The following is a 24,105-nucleotide window of genomic DNA, read 5'->3' on the forward strand; positions in this document are numbered from 1 at the left end:
ATTTATGTGGTAGAGTTAAGTGTGGAGGTGGAGCAATTGAAGTTGAAAATTCCTGGTGTTTGTGACGTAGAACCGGTGGGGAGCGAGGTGAAACAGAGGAGTCCTTGTCAGTCCTTTTGAGTCGAGTCTCTACCAGACAAAGTTCTGTTAGGATATTTTAGATATCCTGTTTGGACTTTTGTTCAGAATCCACTGCGCTGTTTCATGTGCAACTTTATGGTCATGTAGTAGGAGGGAGATTCTAAGATGTGGGAAGTGTGCAGGAGGGCATGGGACAGAGGATCGTGTCATTTCGGTGGATAAAGTTGTGCGTGTCAACTGTAGGGTTGCTCATGTAGCTGGGGATCAGAAGTGTCCATTGCGAGAGGCAGGTTGATGTCCATTGCGAGAGGCCAGTCAGAATAGAGCAGAAGGTGACCTTTGCTGAAGCAGTGAAGAAAGTGGAGGAGGATAGGTCAAGTGTAAGGGATCCAGAGAGGATCCCAGAGATGTAGATTTGTGCCAGCACAGAGGGATAGGGAAACGAGTGAGTTATGCTTCACTAAGGTTGGCTTCTTAGCGTTCATAGCAACGGTTATCAACTGTACCACAGAAATGGAACGTAAATCACAATGAATAGATATTGTGGTGTCAGCTGCAGAGACGTATCTGGGTATACGAGATTTGACTTCAGAAGAGTTACAGCGTGTTGAGGGATGATGTCCCGTCCTCACAGGTCGTTGGCATGGTGCAGGAGCAGATGGGGTCAAAGTAGTGGAATGGGGTAGTGGGTTTTTAATGAGTGTAGGTGGCAGCTGCAGAGGAGTACGAGATCTTACTGCAGAAGAGTTTATGGGGTGATGATACACCTATATATCACATTACAAAAAAATTAAGGTTAGTTGGTGGTGCACATTTTTCCTTTTAGGAACAAGAATAATGAAGATAATTTAATGTAGGTAGGCCGTGCCTGGCATCACACTTTAGTACAGTAGGTGGCATTGTATGCCCCTTTAAGATAGCTACCACCAACCCAATCCGAAAGAAGAACAGCCAGTGTGAAACCCCACAGAAGAAGAAGAATAGTCAGTGTGTGCGAGAAGTTCACTGGAGTGGACTATAAAGCTCAGTGGAGGGGACACATGGAGCTAATAGTAGCTAGCTAATTATGGTAATATATGTAGCTAGCTACCAGTAAGTTAGATCGCTAGCTGGCTATGAAAAAGGAACTATTGGCTAATGTTAGTTTGCCTGCCCACTGGCACCGGCTAGCATAGCTAGCTGGTTACCTTCACAACAAGACACCAGCGTAGAACACCTTTAGGTACGGTACAAGTGGCTTGTAATTTCACATTTGGAAGGTGGATTGAAACAATTAGCTGGATAACTAGCTAGCATGGTTATTTTCTACCAGATAGCTAGCAACCTATGATGCACTAAAGTTACTCTACAGGGGGATATATTGGTATGTGGCTATTCAAAAACAAAGGAATTATCTGAAAGTGGTCAGACTATATAGTGCAATCTAACATTTTATTTTGTTTTAGTTTCCTTTTTTGGCACAGGTCTCACATTGTGTTTGTGCTGTCCCCTCTCTCGGTCGGTCTGTGTGTCCTGTTCACAGGCTCCTCAGTCATGGTTGCATTCAAGCCAACCACAGTGCTTGAGCACGAAGCATTCATTGAGGGTTTTAAATGTCTGTACCATCTAACAAAGTAGGAGCAGGCCCATCAAACTTCCCAGAACTGCTGTACCTTTCTGAATTGCTGGGCTGTGACTATTTCACAAAAGTCAAGGTGATTGGATTACAGGCAACATTCGCACTGAGCTAAAGGGTAGAGCTGCCGCTTTCAAGGTGCAGGACTCTAACACGGAAGCTTACAAGAAATCCTGCTATGCCCTGTGACGAACAATCAAACAGGCAAAGCGTCAACACAGGGCTAAGATTGAATCATACTACACTGGCTCTGACGCTCGTCTTATGTGACAGGGCTTGCAAACTATTACACACTACAAAGGGAAGCACAGCCGCGAGTTGCCCAGTGACACGAGCCTACCAGACGAGCTAAATCACTTCTATGCTCACTTCGAAGCAAGCAACAGAGGCATGCATGGGAGCATCAGCTGTTCCGGACGACTGTGTGATCACGCTCTCCGTAGCCAACATGAGTAAGACCCTTAAACAGATCAACATACACAAGGCTGCGGGGCCAGACGGATTACCAGGACGTATGCTCCAAGCATGTGCTGACCAACTGGCAGGTGTCTTCACTGACATTTTCAACATGTCCCTGATTGAGTCTGTAAAACCAACATGTTTCAATCAGACCACCATAGTCCCTGTGCCCAAGAACACAAAGGCAACCTGACTAAATGACTACAGACCCATAGCACTCACGTCCGTAGCCATGAAGTGCTTTGAAAGGTTGGTAATGGCTCACATCAACACCATTATCCCAGAAACCATAGACCCATGCTAATTTGCATACCGCCCAAACAGATCCACAATCTCTATTGCGCTCCACATAAGAGGTCGACCGATTATGATTTTAACGCCGATACCGATTATTGGAGGACCAAAAATTTGTTTGTTTTTTGTAATAATGACAATTACAACAATACTGAATGAACACTTATTTTAACTCAATATAATACATCAAAATCAATTTAGCCTCAAGTAAATAATGAAACATGTTCAATTTGGTTTAAATAATGTAAAAACAAAGTGTTGGAGAAGAAAGTAAAAGTGCAATATGTGTTATGTAAGAAAGCTAATGTTAAGTCATAAACAGCGCAATGCTTGATGCACAACGAAGAGCTGCTGGCAAAACGCACAAAAGTGCTGTTTGAATGAATGTTTAAGTGCCTGCTTCTGCCTACCACCTCTCAGTCAGATACTTAGATACTTGTATGCTCAGTCAGATTATATGCAATGCAGGACACGCTAGATAATATCTAGCAATACTACCGTCAACCATGTGTAGTTAACTAGTGATTATGTTAAGATTGATTGTTTTTTATAAGATATGTTTAATGCTAGCTAGCACCTTACCTTGGCTCCTTGCTGCACTCGCATAACAGGTAGTCAGCATGCCACACAGTCTCCTCGTGGAGTGCAATGTAATCGGCCATGATCGGTGTCCAAAAATGCGGATTACCGATTGTTATGAAAACTTGAAATCGGCCCTAATTAAATCGGCCATTCCGATTAATTGGTCGACCTCTAGTTTGTACAACCAGCCTCAACCGCAGACCACATGTAACCACAACAGCCCAGATATCTGGTGTCTTCACCTGCGGGATAATCTGAGACCAGCCACCCGGGCAGCTAATTTAACTGAAAAGTATCGGTCTGTAATAACACCCTTTTGTGGGGAAAAACCTCACTGACTGGCTGGGTGGGCCCATGCCCTCACATCACAACCCATGGCTGCGCCCCTGCCCATTAATGTGAAATCGATAGATTAGGGCCTAATAAATGTATTTAAATTCACTGATTTCCTAATATGAACTATGTCACTAAAAACATTGAAAATTATGCATGTTGCAGTTATTATTTTTGATCAGTATAGATACTAGCCATCATTACTAGTAGCTTGCAGCAAGCATAATGTCCTGTCAGTCTCCCCGTATCCCCTCCCTCAACCGCCTTGCTCACCGGCGGGCCGAGCCAGCATAGCAAAGATTATTTCCTGAATAACTCAGATAAACTCAGCAAAAAAAGAAACGTCCTCTCACTGTCAACTGTGTTTATTTTCAGCATATTTAACATGTGTACATAATTGTATGAGCATAACAAGATTCAACAACTGAGATAGGAATCTGTTCTTTACTTGGCTAGTTAAATTTAAAAAAATATGTACCAGGTATAAGGTCATCTTTGAATTATGGGTGTATATGGATCGGCAGCCAAAACAGTACGACAGCGCATGGAAAGGATACAGTCTAGGACCCTGAGATTGTGTGTGGGGGCCTTCAAGACGGCAACTGTTGAGGCATTGCAGGTGGATACAGGGATGCAAACTAGTCACCTTTCGGCGAAATTCAGCGTGTTTAAATCCAAAATAGGTAACCAACGTGATCCGTGTAGATCCGATGGGAAAAGTATGACGTCAAGAGAGCAGTTCACACCAGACATCCCAAGAATATTGCTGAACTGAAACAGTTTTGTAAAGAGGAATGGTCCAAAACTCCACCTGACCGTTGTGCAGGTCTGATCCGCAACTACAGAAAACGTTTGTTTGAGGTTATGTAAACCAGTTCACATACTTTTTCCACCATGCACTGTGAATGTTTACACGGTGTGTTCAATAAAGACATACAAATGCATAATTGTTTGTGTTATTAGTTTAAGCAGACAGTGTTTGTCAATTGTTGTGACCTAGATGAAGATCAGATAAAATGTTATGCCCAATTTATGCAGAAAACAGGTAATTCCAAAGGGTTCACATACTTTTTCTTGCAACTGTAGCCCAAAGATATTACTTTTGTTTTGTTGAACTTTACATACTATAACAGGGGGATTATTTAATTTTTTACTCAGTGAACGTTATTTTTGCACATGTATCCTTGTGCACTTGATCGATGTCTACTATAGTGGTCACTATAATAGAGAAAAAAATTGAATGCCTGTTTGCTTAATTCTACTTCTACTTTAAGATGGGGTTTTCCCCCAAGAGCAATATTTAAATGTGTGTGGTCACAAGCATCTTATTATAAAGGCTATCAACACGAACTGCAATATTAATGTATTGTTTATTCTGTGGACTTGAGTGTAATTTGTAGTAAAGTCTAGGTAACACTTTTTGTTGCTGTTACGAGGTAGGATCACATTAACCACTTTATTTTACACACAGAGACTGATAATGTATATCATATTATTTGGGGTTTAATAAGAACAGTTATTAAAAACTGCATTTAAAGAAGGGATCCAGCCTAAATCACTAGAATTTTGTATTTCTTTTTTATCCACCTAGCAGGGCCCAAAAAGTGTCACCTTTTTGGGCTCTCACTAGTTCGCCTCCCTGTGGATAGTGGTCAACTGCAACGGAGGATAAGGCAGGACAAACTTGTATTAGCGTACTGGGCGAGGTTGAAAGGGGGTTCAGAAGCATACGGCAACTGGGGAATGCTGGGAGCAAGTAGTTGGTAAGCAGAGGACATACGGGTGGACAATCGGGCAGAAGGTGGTAGAATATGGCCTCGGGGGAGTTTCCTAAACCAAGTGTAGATGTGGACATGATTGAGGGCAGGAGAGAATGGGATGAGACTGTGTGAAGAGATATATAGATAAAAATCGGTTTATGTGTTTTTAAGGACATATACAGATGGTTCACAGGATCCTGTCTGTGGAATGGTGGGGACAAGGGTGTATATACTAGATTTCAATGTTAGAGTAGCAGTTAACTGATTGTGTGTCAGTAGTATTCAGTAGTATTGTGTGTCAGTAGAATATAAAATCCTATAGTATCCCTTTAAACCACGCAGTATGGAAAATTATTGTAACTTGCCATTTTCTTTTTGTCACAAGGAAACATAATGGCAAACATGAGAAATGATGTCAATTCAGCATTTACATTTCGTTTTTAAATGTGTCAGTGTTGTACTGGTTAGCACCATGGCATGGAAATGACACACTTTGCTATTTATTATTTATTATGCATACTCTATCATGAAAATGATAATTCAATATCTTTTTTGTATTTCAATTTGAATTGTCACAAAAAAAATGTATTTCCATTCTGGAAAAGCCATTACAAACATGATATTGATTTTTAGTTTGTTCATTTGCATTTCCAATTCAGTGTCGGGAAAGCTAAATGCCTAACGTTTGTAGCACCCAAGGTGAGGGAGGGTTGAATGTTCTGGATTTTAAAACCTCCAATATAATATTTAAGATTAAATGGATACCAAACTATTTAATAAATAAGGATTGCATTTGGAATATCATCCCTAATTTAATATGATTTTAAAATGCAGATATGGGTAAAATCCCTATTAAGCTTGCAAACTTTCATAAACAAGTATTTCTAACTTGGAACCTCATGTACAAACAATTATTCCCCTCATAGGTATACAATCTGGAATAATAAAGACATAAAATACAAAAACAAGTCTTTGTTTTTCCAAAACTGGTTTGACAACATTATTTGGGTTAAACAATTATTGAATAATGATGGACAACTATATGATTATCCAGAATTTATTAGAACACACAATGTTACATTCAGTCCTGAGGAGTATCAAATTGTTGTTAGAGCCATCCCTAAAGGTGCTATTCTTCTTTTAGGAGAATATAACAATACTCCAAGTGCAACTGTTGAGAATTGTGAAGCCTCAATACAGTTAGAAGGAATTTACATTTTAAACTATAAATGTAACAACATGTATATAAAGAAACTGTCAATATGTTACTATTCCCTCTGCTAAAATGTACAGGAATGCAGCCCAAGGACAAGTGAACTGGAACAAAGTTGCATTGTTGTCTGGTAAATATTGTACATCTAATAAAGGTGAAAGAAGCATCATACAAACTCATTCATAGAATCTACCCTGTAAAGACCTTTATTATACACAGAGCTATTACATAGCTATTGATAACAAATGTGTATTTTGTGATTGTGACCCAGAGACTCTTGACCATTTATTTTGGAACTGCTCTTATGTCAGAAGATTGGTGTGAGTTAGAATATTTTATTTTAAAAGAAACAACTAGTAATATGAATTTCAAAGACTGATATTATGTTTTATTTTGGATCCAAATGATATGGACCCTGATTTAACTTTCATTGTTAATTTGTTTATCTTTCATGGAAGATTCTTTGTCCATAAAATGAAGTGGGCAGAGAACAAACCCCTCTTCACATGACTTAAGATAGAATTGAAATATTATTTTGAAATTATCAGTAAATGTATAAACAAAAAAAAGCAATATGCACCACAAAAGTATTTAACAAATTGACTGTTAGGTTTATGAAATTGTACATTCTGTTTTTTTGTATTTGTTGTGTTAATAACATTTTTTTTTTAATGCCTAACGTTACATAGCTCAGGATATGTACGCCTACTTCTGTCAAATCACTATTGTAAATATCAGGAATAAAAAGAGATGAAGTGCCAAATTAGTTCCCTGTACTGGCTGTAGTCATCAGTTTTATAGAGTGAACCACCCACCCAATGACTGGATCCACCAAAAGCAAATTTCGCTAACTAGCTAGTTAGCAAGCTAGCTTTGGCTGGCCAACATTCAATCACACCACTGGATTAGCTAGCTGCTGCATGTTTTGTTAGCCTGACTAATAGCTAGTTAGCCGTCCAAAGACTACGTTTAGAAATGTGATGAGTTGTAGACATGTCTGTTATTTAACGGTCAATTTCAATACATATAAGTTAACCAGGAGTCTGACACTGGCTAGCTACCGTTAGCTTAGGTCACTAGCTAGTAGGATAACGTTATCATATCAGGCTTTTTTATTATTTTTTATCATATCAGGCTAATGTGTGACAAACCAATGCTAGCTAGCAAACGTTTGGATAACTCGTTAAATAGTTAACTATAGCTGCCGGAACTCTGTGGTTTTGATTAGAGTTTAGCTAGCATTCATCAAACATCGTATAAACACTTGTGCTTACCTACTAACAACGCGACAATGTGAATATCAAGCAAGCTAATAAGCCACTTACAATTCCAGGCAAGTTGGCGTATTTGGGATCAGCCATTTGTGAGGATGCAATGACGAGACCCGTGGTGGAAGAGTAGACAAGAACGAAAAAAATCTGCCAACGGTCTTTGAAATAGACCGTGTGGACACGTTTTTACTCCGTTATATAGCTATCACCAACGGAATAAACAAACAGCAAACGAATATTCGTCTATGGTATTACGGAAGTCCACAAACATACGTTAGTGGTGGATACCGCCACCTACTGTACGGGTTAAGTATCCCTCTCATTTTCGAACGTTGCTATGGGCACATATAAACAACGGAAGTAAAGGATTCTACTTCCTCTTTACTTTGTTATTTGTATTAATTTCACCTTTATATGACCAGGTAGGCCAGTTGAGAACAAAAAAATCTCTCATTTATAACTGCGACCTTGCCAAGATAAAGCAAAGCAGTGTGACAAAAAACAATAACACATGGGATAAACAAAAGTACAGTCAATAACAATATAAAAAAAATCTATAAACAGTGTGTGCAAAAGGAGTATGGAGGTAAGGCAATAAATAGGCCATTGTAGCGAAGTAATTACAATTTAGCAAATTAGCACTGGAGTGATAGATGTACAAGTATAAATACTGGTGTGTAAAAGAGCAAAAAAAGTAAATAAAAACAATAAGGGGATGAGGTAGGTAATTGGATGTGCTATTTACAAATGGGCTGTGTACAGCTGCAGCGATCGGTGAGCTGCTCAGATAGCTGATAATTACAGCTAGTGAGGGAGATATAGGTCTCCAACTTCAGCGATTATTGCAATTCGTTACAGTCATTGGCAGCAGAGAACTGGAACGAAAGGTGGCCAAAGGAGGTGTTGTCTTTGGGGATGACCAGTGTGATATACCTGCTGGAGCGCGTGTTATGGGTGTGTGTTGTTATGGTGACCAGTGAGCTGAGATAAGGTGGAGCTTTACCTAGCAAAGACTTATAGATGACCTGGAGCCAGTGGGTCTGGCGATGAATATGTAGCGAGGGCCAGCCGACGAGAGCTTACAGGTCGCAGTGGTGGGTGGTATATGGGGCTTTGGTGACAAAACGGATGGCCCTGTGATAGACTGCATCCAATTTGCTGAGTAAAGTGTTGGAGGCTATTTTGTAAATTACATCGCCAAAGTCGAGGATCGGTAGGATGGTCAGTTTTACGAGGGTATGTTTGGCAGCGTGAGTGAAGGAGGCTTTGTTGCGAAATAGGAAGCCGAGTCTAGATTTAATTTTGGATTGGAGATGCTTAATATGAGTCTGGAATGAGAGTTTACAGTCTAGACAGACACCTAGCTATTTGTAGTTGTCCACATATTCTAAGTCAGAACCGTCCAGAGTAGTGATGCTAGTCGGGCGGGCCGAGTGCGGGCAGCGATCGGTTGAATATTATGCATTTTGTTTTACTAGCGTTTCAGAGCAGTTGGAGGCCACGGAAGGAGTGGTGTATGGCATTGAAGCTTGTTTGGAGATTAGTTAACACAGTGTCCAAAGAAGGGCAAGATGTATACAGAATGGTGTTGTCTGCGTGAAGTGGATCAAGGAATCACCCGCAGCAAGAGCGACATCATTGATATATATAGAGAACGGATGTGACACACTGAACTCTATCTGAGAAGTAGTTGGTGAAGCAGGCAGGGCAGTCATTTGAGAAACCAAGGCTGATGAGTCTGCCGATAAGAATTCGGTGATTGACAGAGTCAAAATCCTTGGACAGGTCGATGAAGACGGCTGCACAGTACTGTCTTTTATCGATGGTGGTTATGATATCGTTTAGTACCTTGAGCGTGGCTGAGGTGCACACGTGACCAGCTCGGAAACCAGATTGCACAGCGGAGAAGATACGGTGGGATTTGAAATGGTCAGTGATCTGTTTGTTAAATTGACTTTCGAAGACTTTGGAAAGGCAGGGCAGGATGGATATACTGTAGGTCTGTAACCGTTTGGGTCTAGAATATCACCCCCTTTGAAGAGGTGGATGACTGCGGCAGCTTTCCAATCTTTAGAAATCTCATACAACACGAAAGAGAGGTTGAACAGACTAGTAATAGTGGTCGCAACAATGGCGGTGGATAATTGTAGAAAGAGAAGGTCCAGATTGTCTAGTCCAGCTGATTTGTACGGGTCCAGATTTTGTAGCTTTTTCAGAACATCTGCTATCTGGATTTGGGTGAAGGAGAAGCTGGGGAGGCTTGGGCATGTAGCTGCGGGGGGTGTGGAGCTGTTGGCCAGGTTTGGGGTAGCCAGGAGGAAAGCACGGCCAGACGTAGAGAAAAGCTTTTTGAAATTCTCGATTATCGTGGACTTATCGGTGGCGAAAGTATTTCCTAGCCTCATCACAGTGGGCAGCTGGGAGGAAGGTCTCTTATTCTCCATGGACTTTACAGTGTCCTTGAACATTTTGGAGTTAGAGCTGCAGGAAGCAAATTTCTGTTTGAAAAAGCTAGCCTTTGCTTTCCTAACTGACTGTGTGTATTGGTTCCTGACTTCGCTGAAAAGTTGCATATCGCGGGGACTATTCGATGCTAGTGCAGTCCGCCACAGGATGTTTTTGTGCTGGTAGAGGGCAGTCAGGTCTGGATTGAACCAAGGGCTGTATCTGTTCTTAGTTCTACATTATTTATTTTTTTAAACAATTAGGCATCCTCTACTGACAGGATGAGGTCAATATCCTTCCAGGATACCTGGGCCAGGTCGATTTGAAAGGCATGTTCGCAGAAGTGTTTTAGGGAGCATTTGACAGTGATGAGGGGTGGTCGTTTGGCCGCGGACCCATAACCGATGCAGGCAATGTGGCAGTGATCGCTGAGATCCTGATTGAAAACAGCAGAGGTGTATTTGGAGGGCAAGTTGGTCAGGATAATATCTATGAGGGTGCCCATGTTTACGGATTTAGGGTTGTGCCTGGTGGGTTGCTTGATAATTTGTGTGAGATTGAGGGCATGTAGCTTAGATTGTAGGACGGGCGGGGTGTTTAAGCATATCCCAGTTAAGGTCACCTAGCAGAACAAACTCTGAAGATAGATGGGGGGCAATCAATTCACATATGGTGTCCAGGGCACAGCTGGGAGCTGAGGGGGTCTATAACAGGCAGCAACAGTGAGAGACTTATTTCTGGAGAGATTCATTAAAAAAATTAGAAGCTCGAACTGTTTAGGCATAGACCTGGAAAGTATTACAGAACTTCCCTACTGTAGTGCGCCAGCTCCTTTCCCAGCATTTTCAAAACATTTCGAGGGAGTAAATGATTCGAAGGAGTCAAATTATGGAATATGAAAGTAAAGAATCGGTGTTAGTGAATAAGTGCAATTATATATTTATTTCATTCAAGTTTGCGAACGTTAGCTACTAGTGTCAGCTGGTAGCTAGATATACTATATATACTGTAATGAAACAGGCAGGGAGCAGGCCTTGAACCCTTGACCTTCTAGCCTGAAGTCCAGTGCGCTATTGACTGTGCCCTAAAAGCACACATACACTCTCCATAGACAGACATTGGCAGTAGAATGGCCTTGCTGAATGGCTCAGTGACGTTAAAAATGGCCCCGTCATTGGATGCCACCTTTCCAACAAGTCAGTTATCCAAATCTCCGTCCTGCTAGAGCTACCCTAGTCAATTGTAAGTGCTGTTATTGTGAAGTGGAAACGACTAGGAGCAAAAATCGCTCAGCCGCTAAGTGGTAGGCCAAACATGTTCACACAACGGGAATGCCGAGTGCTGAAGCACGTTGCAAGTTAAATTCATCTGTTCTCGGTTGCAACACTCACTACCGAGTTCCAAACTGCCTCTGGAAACAACTTCATTACAACAACTATTTGTCGGGAGCTTCATTATATGTGTTTCCATGGCCGAGCAGCCGCACGCACACAAGCCTAAGACCACCATGCAAAATGCCAAGCGTCAGCTGAAGTTGTGTAAAGCTCGCCGCCATTGGAATCTGGGGCAGTGAAAACACATTCTCAGGAGTCCGACGGACAAATCTGGGTTTGTCGGATGACAGGAGAATGTTACTTGCCCCAATGCATAGTGCCAACCATAAAGTTTGGTGGAGGAGGAATAATGGTCATGGTTCAGGCTATGCCATCTAGTTCAAGTGAAGGGAAATCTTAACGCTACAGCATACAGTACAATGACATTCTAGATGATTCTGTGCTTCCAACTTTGTAGCAACAGTTTGGGGAAGACCCTTTCCTGTTTCAGCATGTTTTGGACAAGCAGGTGTACCTGGGGCGGCAGTGTAGCCTAGTGGTTAGAGGATTGGACTAGTAACCAAAAGGTTGCAAGTTCAAATCCCCAAGCTGACAAGGTACAAAATCTGTCGTTCTGCCCCTGAACAGGCAGTTAACCCACTGTTCCTAGGCCGTCATTGAAAATAAGAATTTGTTCTTAACTGACTTGCCTAGTAAAATAAAGGTAAAAAAAAAAATACCTCTGGTCATGTAGTGTATCCCAGCTTCACATGTGAAAGGAGCAGGGTTTCCATTAGACGGCAGTTGCTTTTTATTAATTGATAGAAATACCAGTTGATGAAAATACATGACCAAATTGACCAAGTGTGTATTTTTGTTAGTCATCATGTATTTTATTTATCCCACACTACTATCACACCTGCACAGCATACAGAGTCTATTTTGAGCATAATTTCTCTTGCAGCTCCTCTGCTGATTGCTGCTGGAGTAAAATGTTACTTTATAAGGCCATTCATTGTGAAAAAAATCTAAATGAAATTGCTTGTTAAAAACAGCTTTGATAGACATGAGCCTGCGACTCATCATCATTTATTTCCATATAGAATCATAGCCAGTTGAAGGGTTCTGGAGGAGCTGCAGTACCCCTGATGAATTAAAATACATTTGCCAAATTTAAAGAATGACTGATGTCTGTTAAAAAATGTTATGAAATAATTCAGAATAGCCTACTATACAATGAGTAGGCATATCATTTAGCCTCAGAGGATCAATAGATTATTTAAAAAAAATTGTCTATCAGTGGATTGTGTGTGTGCCAATAACAAGGCATAGCCTACAGTCGGGGATGCGTAGCATGCAGACAAAACAGGCCTTTCTCAATATTTCAAATACAATTGCTGGAAAACACAGATTAGAAAGCGAGTAGCTCCTGCTGTAAAGAGAACAGAAGACTAATCTTTCTGCTGTAGGCTACCAAAATATTTGATAAACTTCCAAACTGTTTTATAAAGTAAGGCTTTTACCCCGAACACATCGGCAATCACCCGTGAGTTAGCAGCGCATTATTGGGTGAGTCAATTAAACTGGAAAGCATTTTAGGACTATAATCTCCTCCTCATATTGTAGCCTACAGTATGTGTCTCCACCAGTGGCGGTCGGTGCCGTTCTATTATTGGATGACTGTCATTCATATTCCATTCATCCAGTTCAATGTAACAGCGATAGGTTTAGGCTACCACATGATACTCAAATTTTCCCTATACCCATCACGAGGTTGCTAGATCAAATCAAATCAAATCAAAGAACCTAGCCTATGAATGAAAGTTTACAATGCAGGTGCACACATTTCGAGAGAAAAATTGGAGGTGACAAGAAATAACACATGGACAGGTAGTGACACATTCAATACCGCCTTGCACACTCTTGCTTACATCTCACTGATCTATGGTGTAATCAACAGTTGCAAACGAGAGTTTCTATTAAACAAATTCCGGTATGTTTATCCCCGTTTCATTCCGTTTGCTTCCGTTTAAGAAACACTTTTCAACAGAATCGGCAGTTTGAATACACCCCTGATCACAAGTAAACACAGATCACTTTCATAACAGCCACATTGTATTACTTCTCACATCTATGCGAGAGTCTGCAGTATGAATACACCCCTGATCACAAGTAAACACAGATCACTTTCAGAACAGCCACATTGTATTCCTTCTCACATCTATGCGCACTCCTCCTCTCACATTTCCCTTCGCTTGTGGATTTCAATGCACAACACATCAGCTGTATAGCATGTGACCTTGCGAAATATATAGCATGTGACCTTGTATATATATATATATACACACACACACACACACACACACACACACACACACACACACACACACACACACACACACACACACACACACACACACACACACACACACACACACACACACACACACACACACACACACACACACACACACACACACAACAAAAATATAAATGCAACAATTTCTAAGATTTTACTGATTGATAGTTCCTATCAATTGAAATTAATTCATACGGCCGTAATCTATTGATTTCGCATGACTGGGATTACAGATATATATCTGTTGGTCACAGATAACTTTTTGAAAAAGGTAGGGGCGTAGATAAAAAAACAGTATCTGGTGTAACCACCATTTGCCTTGTGCAGCGCGACACCTCTCCTTCACATAGAGATGGTCAGCTCATGAAACATGGGACCAACACTTTATATGTTGGGTTTATATTTTTGCTCAGTGTATATATAAACATATTGGGAGCATTTTATGAGAAAAACCAACGGGTGCTCAACATGCCTCTCTATGTAAGGCATAATGGACAATTGAAATGAGGTTGTTAAATCATGTGGTTAAAGAGCTCTTGAAATGTGACTATTGTGATCATGCACTTTGTTGACGGTCCCTAAGTAGTTGCATTGACTGTGTGTCAGACAGGCCATTGCTATGTGATTATGAAACTCGGGTCGAAATCGGGAAAATAAGACCTGTGCAATGTTGTACACCTTTTTCCCTTCATAAAGAGCCTAACCTGAGGTATTTAGCTCAAAACATTCTCGAGCTATTGAAGTTTGAATTCCCGAATGTCTACCGAATATCGAAACTCAAACCTACTTTTCCACGGACCTAATAAACCAGGGCTCTCCAACCCTGTTCCTGGAGAGCTACAGTCCTGTATGTTTTCGCTCCAAACCCAATGTAGCGCACTTGATTATAATAATTAGCTGGTTGATACACTTTATTTTTTTACAACAGGTTTGGAGTGAAAACCCACAGAACGGTAGCTCTCCCGGAATAGGTTTGGAGAACCCTGGATTCGGGAATGTAATCCTAAAAGCCTGTTTTTATGAAATGGACAATTGGAATAAGGAATTGGAATTGTGAATCAAAACGTTTGTTAGGCTAAGTATAGCCTATTCCAGGCCTACTAGCCTAGATGTAAGTTGCCTAAATAGCCTAAGTCGATTTAAATATATAGCATATCCATCTCTTTCAATCACTCTAAATATCACATATAGGCCTATTAAATGTCAAATGAATTGTCAAAAAAAATGGGTCGCATCATGGAGCTGTTAGACAAAATATAACACCGGATTTGGCCGACAGGCAACCACTCTATCGTCAGTGGTGCTGATGAGAGTGATGCGAGTAGGCTACCACTTTAATAACGTTGGCTTGGATCCGTGCAGACCACGCCCGGTGCTAAAGACGAGACCTGCCGCTGATGCTAAGCGTTCGGTATAATAGGCACCCTTCAATAACCTCTTCTCCTGCATCTCTCTCACTACAACAGCTGACCGTCTGGAGCCGGAGCCACTTGGAATACTCTTAACATTTAAATTATAACGGACTGCATGGACATACTATTATACAAATGTTGGCCTATTCAAGTATATTTATTTGTTCGTGCGCTATTTTAAGCCAGCAAACTCTCCGAGATGTACATAACCATTTTGTTTTAAATCGAAATTGGCCTTAAGCAAAAAGCAGAAAATTCTAATTAATGCCAACTCTCAGTTTGTCCATTGCAAAAAAAGAGATTGTCGACATCAATAGGGCTTATGTTGGATTAAATAGTCTAAGGCAAAAAGTAACTTGGTTTCAAAAATATATATTTTGCTTTTCGGAGGCACATCGGATTCCTTTCTCACAATGGCCGATGCTAGCGCAGAATGTAACATCAAGGTGCTATGTCGCTTCCGTCCTCTGAATCAGTCCGAAATTATCCGTGGAGACAAATTCATCCCCTTGTTCCAAGGAGATGACACCGTCAGTATCGCGGTAAGTTGTTATTTCTGCTCATTCTTCTTTGACAGATTTGTTGCCATTCATTTTATTGATGATGATTATGATGATGATGCATCATCCAAAAAGGTGATGCAGGGGTTAGGCCTACGTAGTGTCTTTACAAACCATTACACTACAAACATTATCACCCTCTCACTATTGGTCAAGTCTGGACACAGTTTCCCTGAAGTTCAGCCTTGTTGTATTGCCAGTAACTGATTTGATGAAACCATACAGACAATAATTATCATCCTCCTCCAGTCCTCGCCATCATCAAGCATCAGTTTTCTGGAATAATAGTCAATTCACCTATTGCATGGATTCAAACCATTCAGGTAGTGGTAGACCCTAGTGTACCATAATAGGCTGTATGTATGTATAATTTCTGATCAGCCAACAAGATTTAACCTATCGATTATTGGGAAAGAGCTCATTGCATGACCCGTGAGACAATAGCCCACTGGGCACAGACATCAGTTGAATGTCTAGTTTTGATTTACAATTGGTTGAGTTGTCAACTATCGTGAATTCAACGTTAAATTAACAAAAAAATGTCACCATGTCATTGGATTTAGGTCAATCAGTTTTCCATGTTGTTTCAGCATCATCACATTTTTTTGTGTCGAAATGACATAGAAACAAGTTGGTTGAATCTGTTTTTGCACAGTAGGATAGATCTGTCATCTCAAATAACACAGATCACTTAGCATGTCTTTATAGGGCTGTGGTGATCAGTTTCAGAAAGGACATCCAATGGGCTTGACATTTTCAAAGGCTCCGTCCCAAACGGCACTCTATTCACCATATAGTGTCCCATGGGCCCTGGACAAAAATAGTACATTAAAGATGCACTATGCAGAAATCGCTCCACCATTTCCTGGTTGTTAAAATTTGAGTAGTTTGCCTAATTTCAGTTTATGTGACAAAACAGACAAGTATAGTGTTGATAATCATTGTACCATAACCAAAAATATTGTATTTTCAGCTGTGAAGCTGGTGTACAAAACCCGAAAATAAAAGACAACATTTACGCATGAGAAACATAGAAATAGCGCATAGAACATATCTACTGTGTCTTAGACTTGCTTTCAATGAGAATGTCAGATTTATAACTCACATTTCTATATGAATTTGGTCGGGTCACCCAAAAAGTTACATGTTGCAGCTTTAAAACCTGTTGGAGATCGAGCTACTTTTTTCAACATTCTGTTAAAATTCACGCAACATTTCAACGTCCTGCTACTCATGCCAGGAATATAGTATATGCATATGATTAGTATGTGTGCATAGAAAACTGTTATGAACTTGAGTGAAGACCCAAAAGCGGTTTTAACAGAAAACAGAGTTCTTTAATGAAAATACAGGAATGGCAAAAATCCTTTTCCAACGTTGTCAGCGGAACAAAAAGAACGTTAGTATAGTGCAGGATGCTCCTGCCAGGCAGACTCCGACAGGACAGGACAAGGTGGAAGCAAACGAGACGACAGCTTGCTTCTGGCATCAAAAAACACAAACAAGAATCAGACACTGAAAGTAGCAGGAACAGAGAGAGAAATAGAGACCTAATCAGAGGGGGAAGAGAGAACAGGTGGGGAAGAGTGAAAGAGCTAGTTAGGGCAGATGTAGAACAGCTGAGGAATGAGAGACAGAGAAGGTAACCTAAAAAGACCAGCAGAGAGAGAGAATGAAGAGAAAGGACAGGAACAGACATAACAAGACATGACAGTACCCCCCACTCACCGAGCGCCTCCTGGCGCACTCGAGGAGGAAACCTGGCGGCAACGGAGGAAATCATCGATCAGCGAACGGTCCAGCACGTCCCGAGAGGGAACCCAACTCCTCTCCTCAGGACCGTACCCCTCCCAATCAACTAGGTACTGATGACCACGGCCCCGAGGGCGCATGTCCAAAATCTTACGAACCCTGTAGATGGGTGCGCCCTCGACAAGGATGGGGGGAGGGACGAGCGGGGGCGCGAAGAACGGGCTTAACACAGGAGACATGGAAGACCGGGTGAACGCGACGAAGATAGCGCGGGAGAAGAAGTCGCACTGCGACAGGATTAATGACCTGGGAAATACGGAACGGACCAATGAACCGCGGGGCCAACTTGCGAGAAGCTGTCTTAAGGGGAAGGTTCTGAGTGGAGAGCCATACTCTCTGACCGCAACAATATCTAGGACTCTTGGTCCTACGCTTATTAGCGGCCCTCACAGTCTGCGCCCTATTACGGCAAAGTGCCGACCTGACCCCCTTCCAGGTGCGCTCGCAACGCTGGACAAAAGCCTGAGCGGAGGGGACGCAGGACTCGGCGAGCTGAGATGAGAACAGCGGAGGCTGGTACCCGAGGCTACACTGAAAAGGGGATAGACCGGTAGCAGACGAGGGAAGCGAGTTGTGGGCGTACTCTGCCCAGGGGAGCTGTTCTGACCAAGACGCAGGGTTACGAAAAGAAAGACTGCGTAAAATGCGACCAACAGTCTGATTGGCCCGTTCGGCTTGACCGTTAGACTGGGGATGAAAGCCGGACGAGAGACTGACGGAAGCCCCAATCAAACGGCAAAACTCCCTCCAAAATTGAGACGTGAACTGCGGACCTCTGTCGGAAACGACGTCAGACGGAAGGCCATGAATTCCGAAAACATTCTCGATAATGATCTGAGCCGTCTCCTTAGCAGAAGGGAGCTTATCGAGAGGAATGAAATGAGCCGCCTTAGAGAATCTATCGACAACCGTAAGAATAACTGTCTTCCCCGCTGATGAAGGCAGTCCGGTGATAAAATCTAAAGCGATGTGAGACCACGGTCGAGAGGGAATGGGAAGCGGTCTGAGACGGCCGGCAGGAGGAGAGTTCCCAGATTTAGTCTGCGCGCAGACCGAACAAGCGGCGACAAATCGACGCGCGTCACGTTCCCGAGTGGGCCACCAGAAACGCTGGCGAATGGAAGCGAGCGTACCCCGAACGCCGGGGTGGCCGGCTAACTTGGCAGAGTGGGCCCACTGAAGAACGGCCGGACGAGTAGGAACGGGAACGAACAGAAGGTTCCTAGGACAAGCTCGCGGCGACGGAGTGTGAGCGAGTGCTTGCTTTACCTGCCTCTCAATTCCCCAGACAGTCAACCCGACAACACGCCCCTCAGGGAGAATCCCATCGGGGTCGGTGGAGACCTCAGAAGAACTGAAGAGACGAGATAAAGCATCAGGTTTGGTGTTTTTGAGCCCGGACGATAAGAAATAACAAACTCGAAACGAGCGAAAAACAGAGCCCAACGAGCCTGACGCGCATTAAGTCGTTTGGCTGAACGGATGTACTCAAGGTTCCTATGGTCAGTCCAAACGACAAAAGGAACGGTCGCCCCCTCCAACCACTGTCGCCATTCGCCTAGGGCTAAGCGGATGGCGAGCAGTTCGCGATTACCAACATCATAGTTACGTTCTGACGGCGATAAGCGATGAGAGAAAAACGCGCAAGGATGGACCTTGCCGTCAGAGAGAGAGCGCTGAGAAAGAATGGCTCCCACGCCCACCTCTGACGCGTCAACCTCAACAACAAACTGTCTAGAGATGTCAGGTGTAACAAGAATAGGTGCGGATGTAAAACGATTCTTAAGAAGATCAAAAGCTCCCTGGGCGGAAACGGACCACTTAAAGCACGTCTTAACAGAAGTAAGGGCTGTGAGAGGAGCTGCCACCTGACCGAAATTACGGATGAAACGACGGTAGAAATTAGCGAAGCCCAGAAAGCGCTGCAGCTCGACGCGTGACTTAGGAACGGGCCAATCAATGACAGCCTGGACCTTAGCGGGATCCATCTTAATGCCCTCAGCGGAAATAACGGAACCGAGAAAAGGGACAGAGGCGGCATGAAAAGTGCACTTCTCAGCCTTCACATAAAGACAGTTCTCCAAAAGGCGCTGGAGGACGCGTCGCACGTGCTGAACATGAATCGAGAGAGACGGTGAAAAAAATCAGGATATCGTCCATGTAAACGAAAACAAAAATGTTCAGCATGTCTCTCAGGACGTCGTTAACTAGTGCCTGAAAGACAGCTGGAGCGTTAACGAGGCCGAAAGGAAGAACCCGGTATTCAAAGTGCCCTAACGGAGTGTTAAACGCCGTCTTCCACTCGTCCCCCTCCCTGATGCGCACGAGATGGTAGGCGTTACGAAGGTCCAATTTGGTGAAAAACCTGGCTCCCTGCAGGATCTCGAAGGCTGAAGACATAAGAGGAAGCGGATAACGATTCTTAACAGTTATGTCATTCAGCCCTCGATAATCCACGCATGGGCGCAGGGACCCGTCCTTCTTCTGAACAAAAAAAAACCCCGCTCTGGCGGGGGAGGAGGAGGAGACTATGGTACCGGCGTCGAGCGAAACCGACAAATAATCCTCGAGAGCCTTACGTTCGGGAGCCGACAGAGAGTATAATCTACCCCGGGGGGGAGTAGTTCCCGGAAGGAGATCAATACTACAGTCATACGACCGGTGTGGAGGGAGAGAAGTGGCCTTGGAACGACTGAACACCGTGCGCAGATCGTGATACTCCTCCGGCACCCCTGTCAAATCGCCAGGCTCCTCCTGTGAAGAAGAGACAGAGGAAACAGGAGGGATAGCAGACATTAAACAGGTTACATGACAAGAAACATTCCAGGATAGGATAGTATTACTAGACCAATTAATAGAAGGGTTATGGCGCACTAGCCAGGGATGACCCAAAACAACAGGTGTAAAAGGTGAACGAAAAATTAAAAAAGAAATGGTTTCGCTATGATTACCAGAGACAGTGAGGGTTAAAGGCAGCGTCTCACGCTGAATCTTGGGGAGAGAACTACCATCTAAGGCGAACAAGGCCCTGGGCTCCCCTAACTGTCTGAGAGGAATGTCATGTTCCCGAGCCCAGGTCTCGTCCATAAAACAGCCCTCCGCCCCAGAGTCTATCAAGGCACTGCAGGAAGCAGATGAACCGGGCCAGCGGAGATGGACCGGAAAGGTAGTGCGTGATCCAGAAGGAGAGGCCTGAGTAGTTGCGCTCACCAGTAGCCCTCCTCTTACTGATGAGCTCTGGCTTTTACTGGACATGAGGTGACAAAATGACCAGCGGAGCCGCAGTAGAGACAGAGGCGATTGGTGATTCTCCGTTCCCTCTCCTTGGCCGAGATGCGAATACCCCCAGCTGCATAGGCTCAGCATCCGAGCCGGCGGAGGAGGGTGGCAGTGATGCGGCAGGTGGCAGTGATGTGGAGAGGGGAGCAACGGAGAACGTGAGCTCCTTTCCACGAGCTCGGCGACGAAGATCAAACCGTCGCTCTATGCGAATAGCGAGAGCTATTAAGGAGTCCAGACTGGAAGGAACCTCCCGGGAGAGGATCTCATCCTTAACCTCGACGTGGAGACCCTCCAGAAAACGAGCGAGCAAAGCCGGCTCGTTCCAGTCACTAGAGGCAGCGAGAGTGCGAAACTCAATAGAATAATCCGTTATGGATCTATTCCCCTGACATAGGGAAGACAGGGCCCTGGAAGCCTCCTCGCCAAAAACAGAACGGTCAAAAACCCGTATCATCTCCTCCTTAAAGTCCTGATACTGGTTAATACACTCAGCCCTCGCCTCCCAGACTGCCGTGCCCCACTCACGCGCCCGTCCGGTAAGGAGAGAAATGACGTAGGCGATGCGGGCTGCGCTCCTGGAGTAAGTGTTGGGCTGGAGAGAGAACACCACATCACACTGAGTGAGGAATGAGCGGCACTCAGTGGGCTCCCCAGAGTAACACGGCGGGTTGTTGATCCTGGGCTCCGGCGACTCGGAAACCCTGGAAGTGGGCGGTGGATCGAGGTGGAGTTGGTGAACCCGTCTTGTGAGGTCGGAGACTTGGACGGCCAGGGTCTCAAAGGCATGTTGAGCAGCAGACAATTCCTCCTCGTGTCTGCCTAGCATCGCTCCCTGGATCTCGACGGCGGAGTGAAAAGGGTCCGGAGCCGCTGGGTCCATTCTTGGTCTGATTCTTCTGTTATGAACTTGAGTGAAGACCCAAAAGCGGTTTTAACAGAAAACAGAGTTCTTTAATGAAAATACAGGAATGGCAAAAATCCTTTTCCAACGTTGTCAGCGGAACAAAAAGAACGTTAGTATAGTGCAGGATGCTCCTGCCAGGCAGACTCCGACAGGACAGGACAAGGTGGAAGCAAACGAGACGACAGCTTGCTTCTGGCATCAAAAAACACAAACAAGAATCAGACACTGAAAGTAGCAGGAACAGAGAGAGAAATAGAGACCTAATCAGAGGGGGAAGAGAGAACAGGTGGGGAAGAGTGAAAGAGCTAGTTAGGGCAGATGTAGAACAGCTGAGGAATGAGAGACAGAGAAGGTAACCTAAAAAGACCAGCAGAGAGAGAGAATGAAGAGAAAGGACAGGAACAGACATAACAAGACATGACAGAAAACACTCTGAAGTTTCTAGAACTGGTTCAATGGTGTCTGTGACTATAACAGAACGAGTTCCGTGGTCAAAATCGCAAGAAAACCTGATCACAAAATCGACAAAGAAAAAATCCATCCGCCAGTCTTTGTATTGTCTATGGCTTGCCATAAATGATGGAACTGTGCTTGCAATTCCTACAGCTTCCACACGATTTCGCCAGTGTTGTGATTACCAGGGCCCTTTATCCTTGGTCAGATTAGTCAATGGCACATCCTGTCTTCAGGTGCGCAACTGAAAAAAATGTCCGTGAGGAAATGGACTTTGTTTTGAAAACTTCTAGCTATTGAATATAGATCTCTCCGTGATCAATTTGATTGTTTTTTAACGTTTACTAATACCTAAACTTGGATTACAGAAGTAGGATGAAGTGTTTTGTCAAAGTTTATAGGCAACCTTATGAATTTTATAAAATGACGTCGCGTTCGTGACTTTTTCCATGGATTTCTCGGTGTTCATAAATGGACATTTTGGGTATATATGGACTGAAAAAAAGACCCAATTGTGATGTTTATAGGAGTGCCAAAAAAGAAGCCCGCCAAAGGTAATGAATGTTTTATATTTTATTTCTGCATTTTGGGTAGCGCCGGCTACGCTAATTTCTTTGTTTACGTCCCCATTGTGTGTTTCTGGGGGCTGCATGCTATCAGATAATAGCTTCTCATGCTTTCGCCAAAAAGCATTTTACAAATCTGACATGTTGGCTATATTCACAACGAGTGTGGCTTTTGAGTACCTTGCATGTGAGTTTTAATGAAAGTTTGAGTTGTATCGAGTACAATTAGTTGGCGCTCTGGAATTTCCACTGATTTGGTTCCTGTACAGGTACTTAATCCGTAAGAAGGGAATAAGGTGCATTTGGGATGCAACCCAGGCCATAAATATCAGACTGTTATATCAGACTGACTTAGAGATCACTTCATCAATATCTCATCTGGCTGGGGTTGGACTAATAGGCTTGGATTGATCTGATATCGACTGGTATATCCCATGTCATTAATAACATGTAGACATTTTTGATCATATCTAAACTGTGCTTTGCTTTTGGAGTTAGATTTTTTTTAAAGGAGTGAAAAATAAGAGAAGAAACTGTGATTCATCCATGAAGAGTATGCTAATGGCCATCAAAGGTGAGCATTTGCCCACTGAAGTCAGTTGCGATGCTGAACTGCAGTCAGGTCAAGACCCTGGTGAGGACGACAAGCACGCAGATTAGCTTCCCTGACAGTTTGTGCAGAAATTCTTTGGTTGTGCAAACACACAGTTTCATCAGCTGTCCGGGTGGCTGGTCTCAGATGATCCCGTAGATGAAAAAGCCAGATGTGGAGGTCTTGGTCTGGCTACGGTTTTGATGCCGGTTGGACATACTGACAAATTCTTTAAAACAACATTGGATGCAGCTTATTGTAGAGAAACCAACATACAATTCTCTGGCTAGCACTGCGATGCAGTGCCTTCGACCACTGTGCCCTCGGGAGGCCCATGTTTGTCCTGTTACACACAACTGTGTTTCTTGCATATCCCAACTCCCCCTGAAACACCCACAATTTGGGTTACAGTGGCAAGAAAAAGTACATGAATCCTTTGGAATAACTGGGAATTTCTGCATAAATTGGTCATCAAATTTGATCTGATCAATGAGATGAGATTGGAGAAGTTGGTTAGAGCTGCATTGCCCTATAAAAAACATTTACAAAATTAGAGTTTTCTATTCACAAGAAGCATTGTCTGATGTGAATCATGCCTAGAAAAAAAGAGATCTCAGAAGACCTAAGAATTGTTGACTTGCATAAAGCTGGAAAGGGTTACAAAAGTATCTATAAAAAAGCCTTGATGTCCACAGTCCACGGTAAGACAAATTGTCTATAAATAGAGAAAGTGTAGCACTGTTGCTACTCTCCCTAGGAGTGGCCGTCTTACAAAGATGACTGCAAGAGCACAGTGCAG

At 43.2% G+C, this 24,105-nt stretch overlaps 2 protein-coding genes across 3 annotated transcripts in view; one reads left to right on the plus strand and one right to left on the minus strand.

Moving 5' to 3' along the window:
• Positions 1 to 7,873, minus strand: part of LOC135542332 (dynactin subunit 2-like) — a 37,933-nt gene extending 30,060 nt beyond the window's left edge. For both annotated transcript variants that reach the window (XM_064969217.1, XM_064969218.1), the window contains exon 1: positions 7,663 to 7,873. In XM_064969217.1, the coding sequence (XP_064825289.1) occupies positions 7,663 to 7,698 (36 nt within the window). In that variant the 5' untranslated portion in view covers positions 7,699 to 7,873. The remainder of the gene's footprint in view (positions 1 to 7,662) is intronic.
• Positions 7,874 to 15,108: 7,235 nt separating this feature from the next.
• LOC135542333 (kinesin heavy chain-like) overlaps positions 15,109 to 24,105 on the plus strand; it is a 143,177-nt gene continuing 134,180 nt past the window's right edge. Inside the window, exon 1 of the mRNA XM_064969219.1 lies at positions 15,109 to 15,679. Coding sequence (XP_064825291.1) covers positions 15,551 to 15,679 — 129 coding nt within the window. The 5' untranslated portion in view covers positions 15,109 to 15,550. The remainder of the gene's footprint in view (positions 15,680 to 24,105) is intronic.

The sequence above is a fragment of the Oncorhynchus masou genome, chromosome 6 (genome assembly GCF_036934945.1).
Source record: "Oncorhynchus masou masou isolate Uvic2021 chromosome 6, UVic_Omas_1.1, whole genome shotgun sequence".
NCBI classification, from domain to species: Eukaryota; Metazoa; Chordata; class Actinopteri; order Salmoniformes; family Salmonidae; genus Oncorhynchus; species Oncorhynchus masou.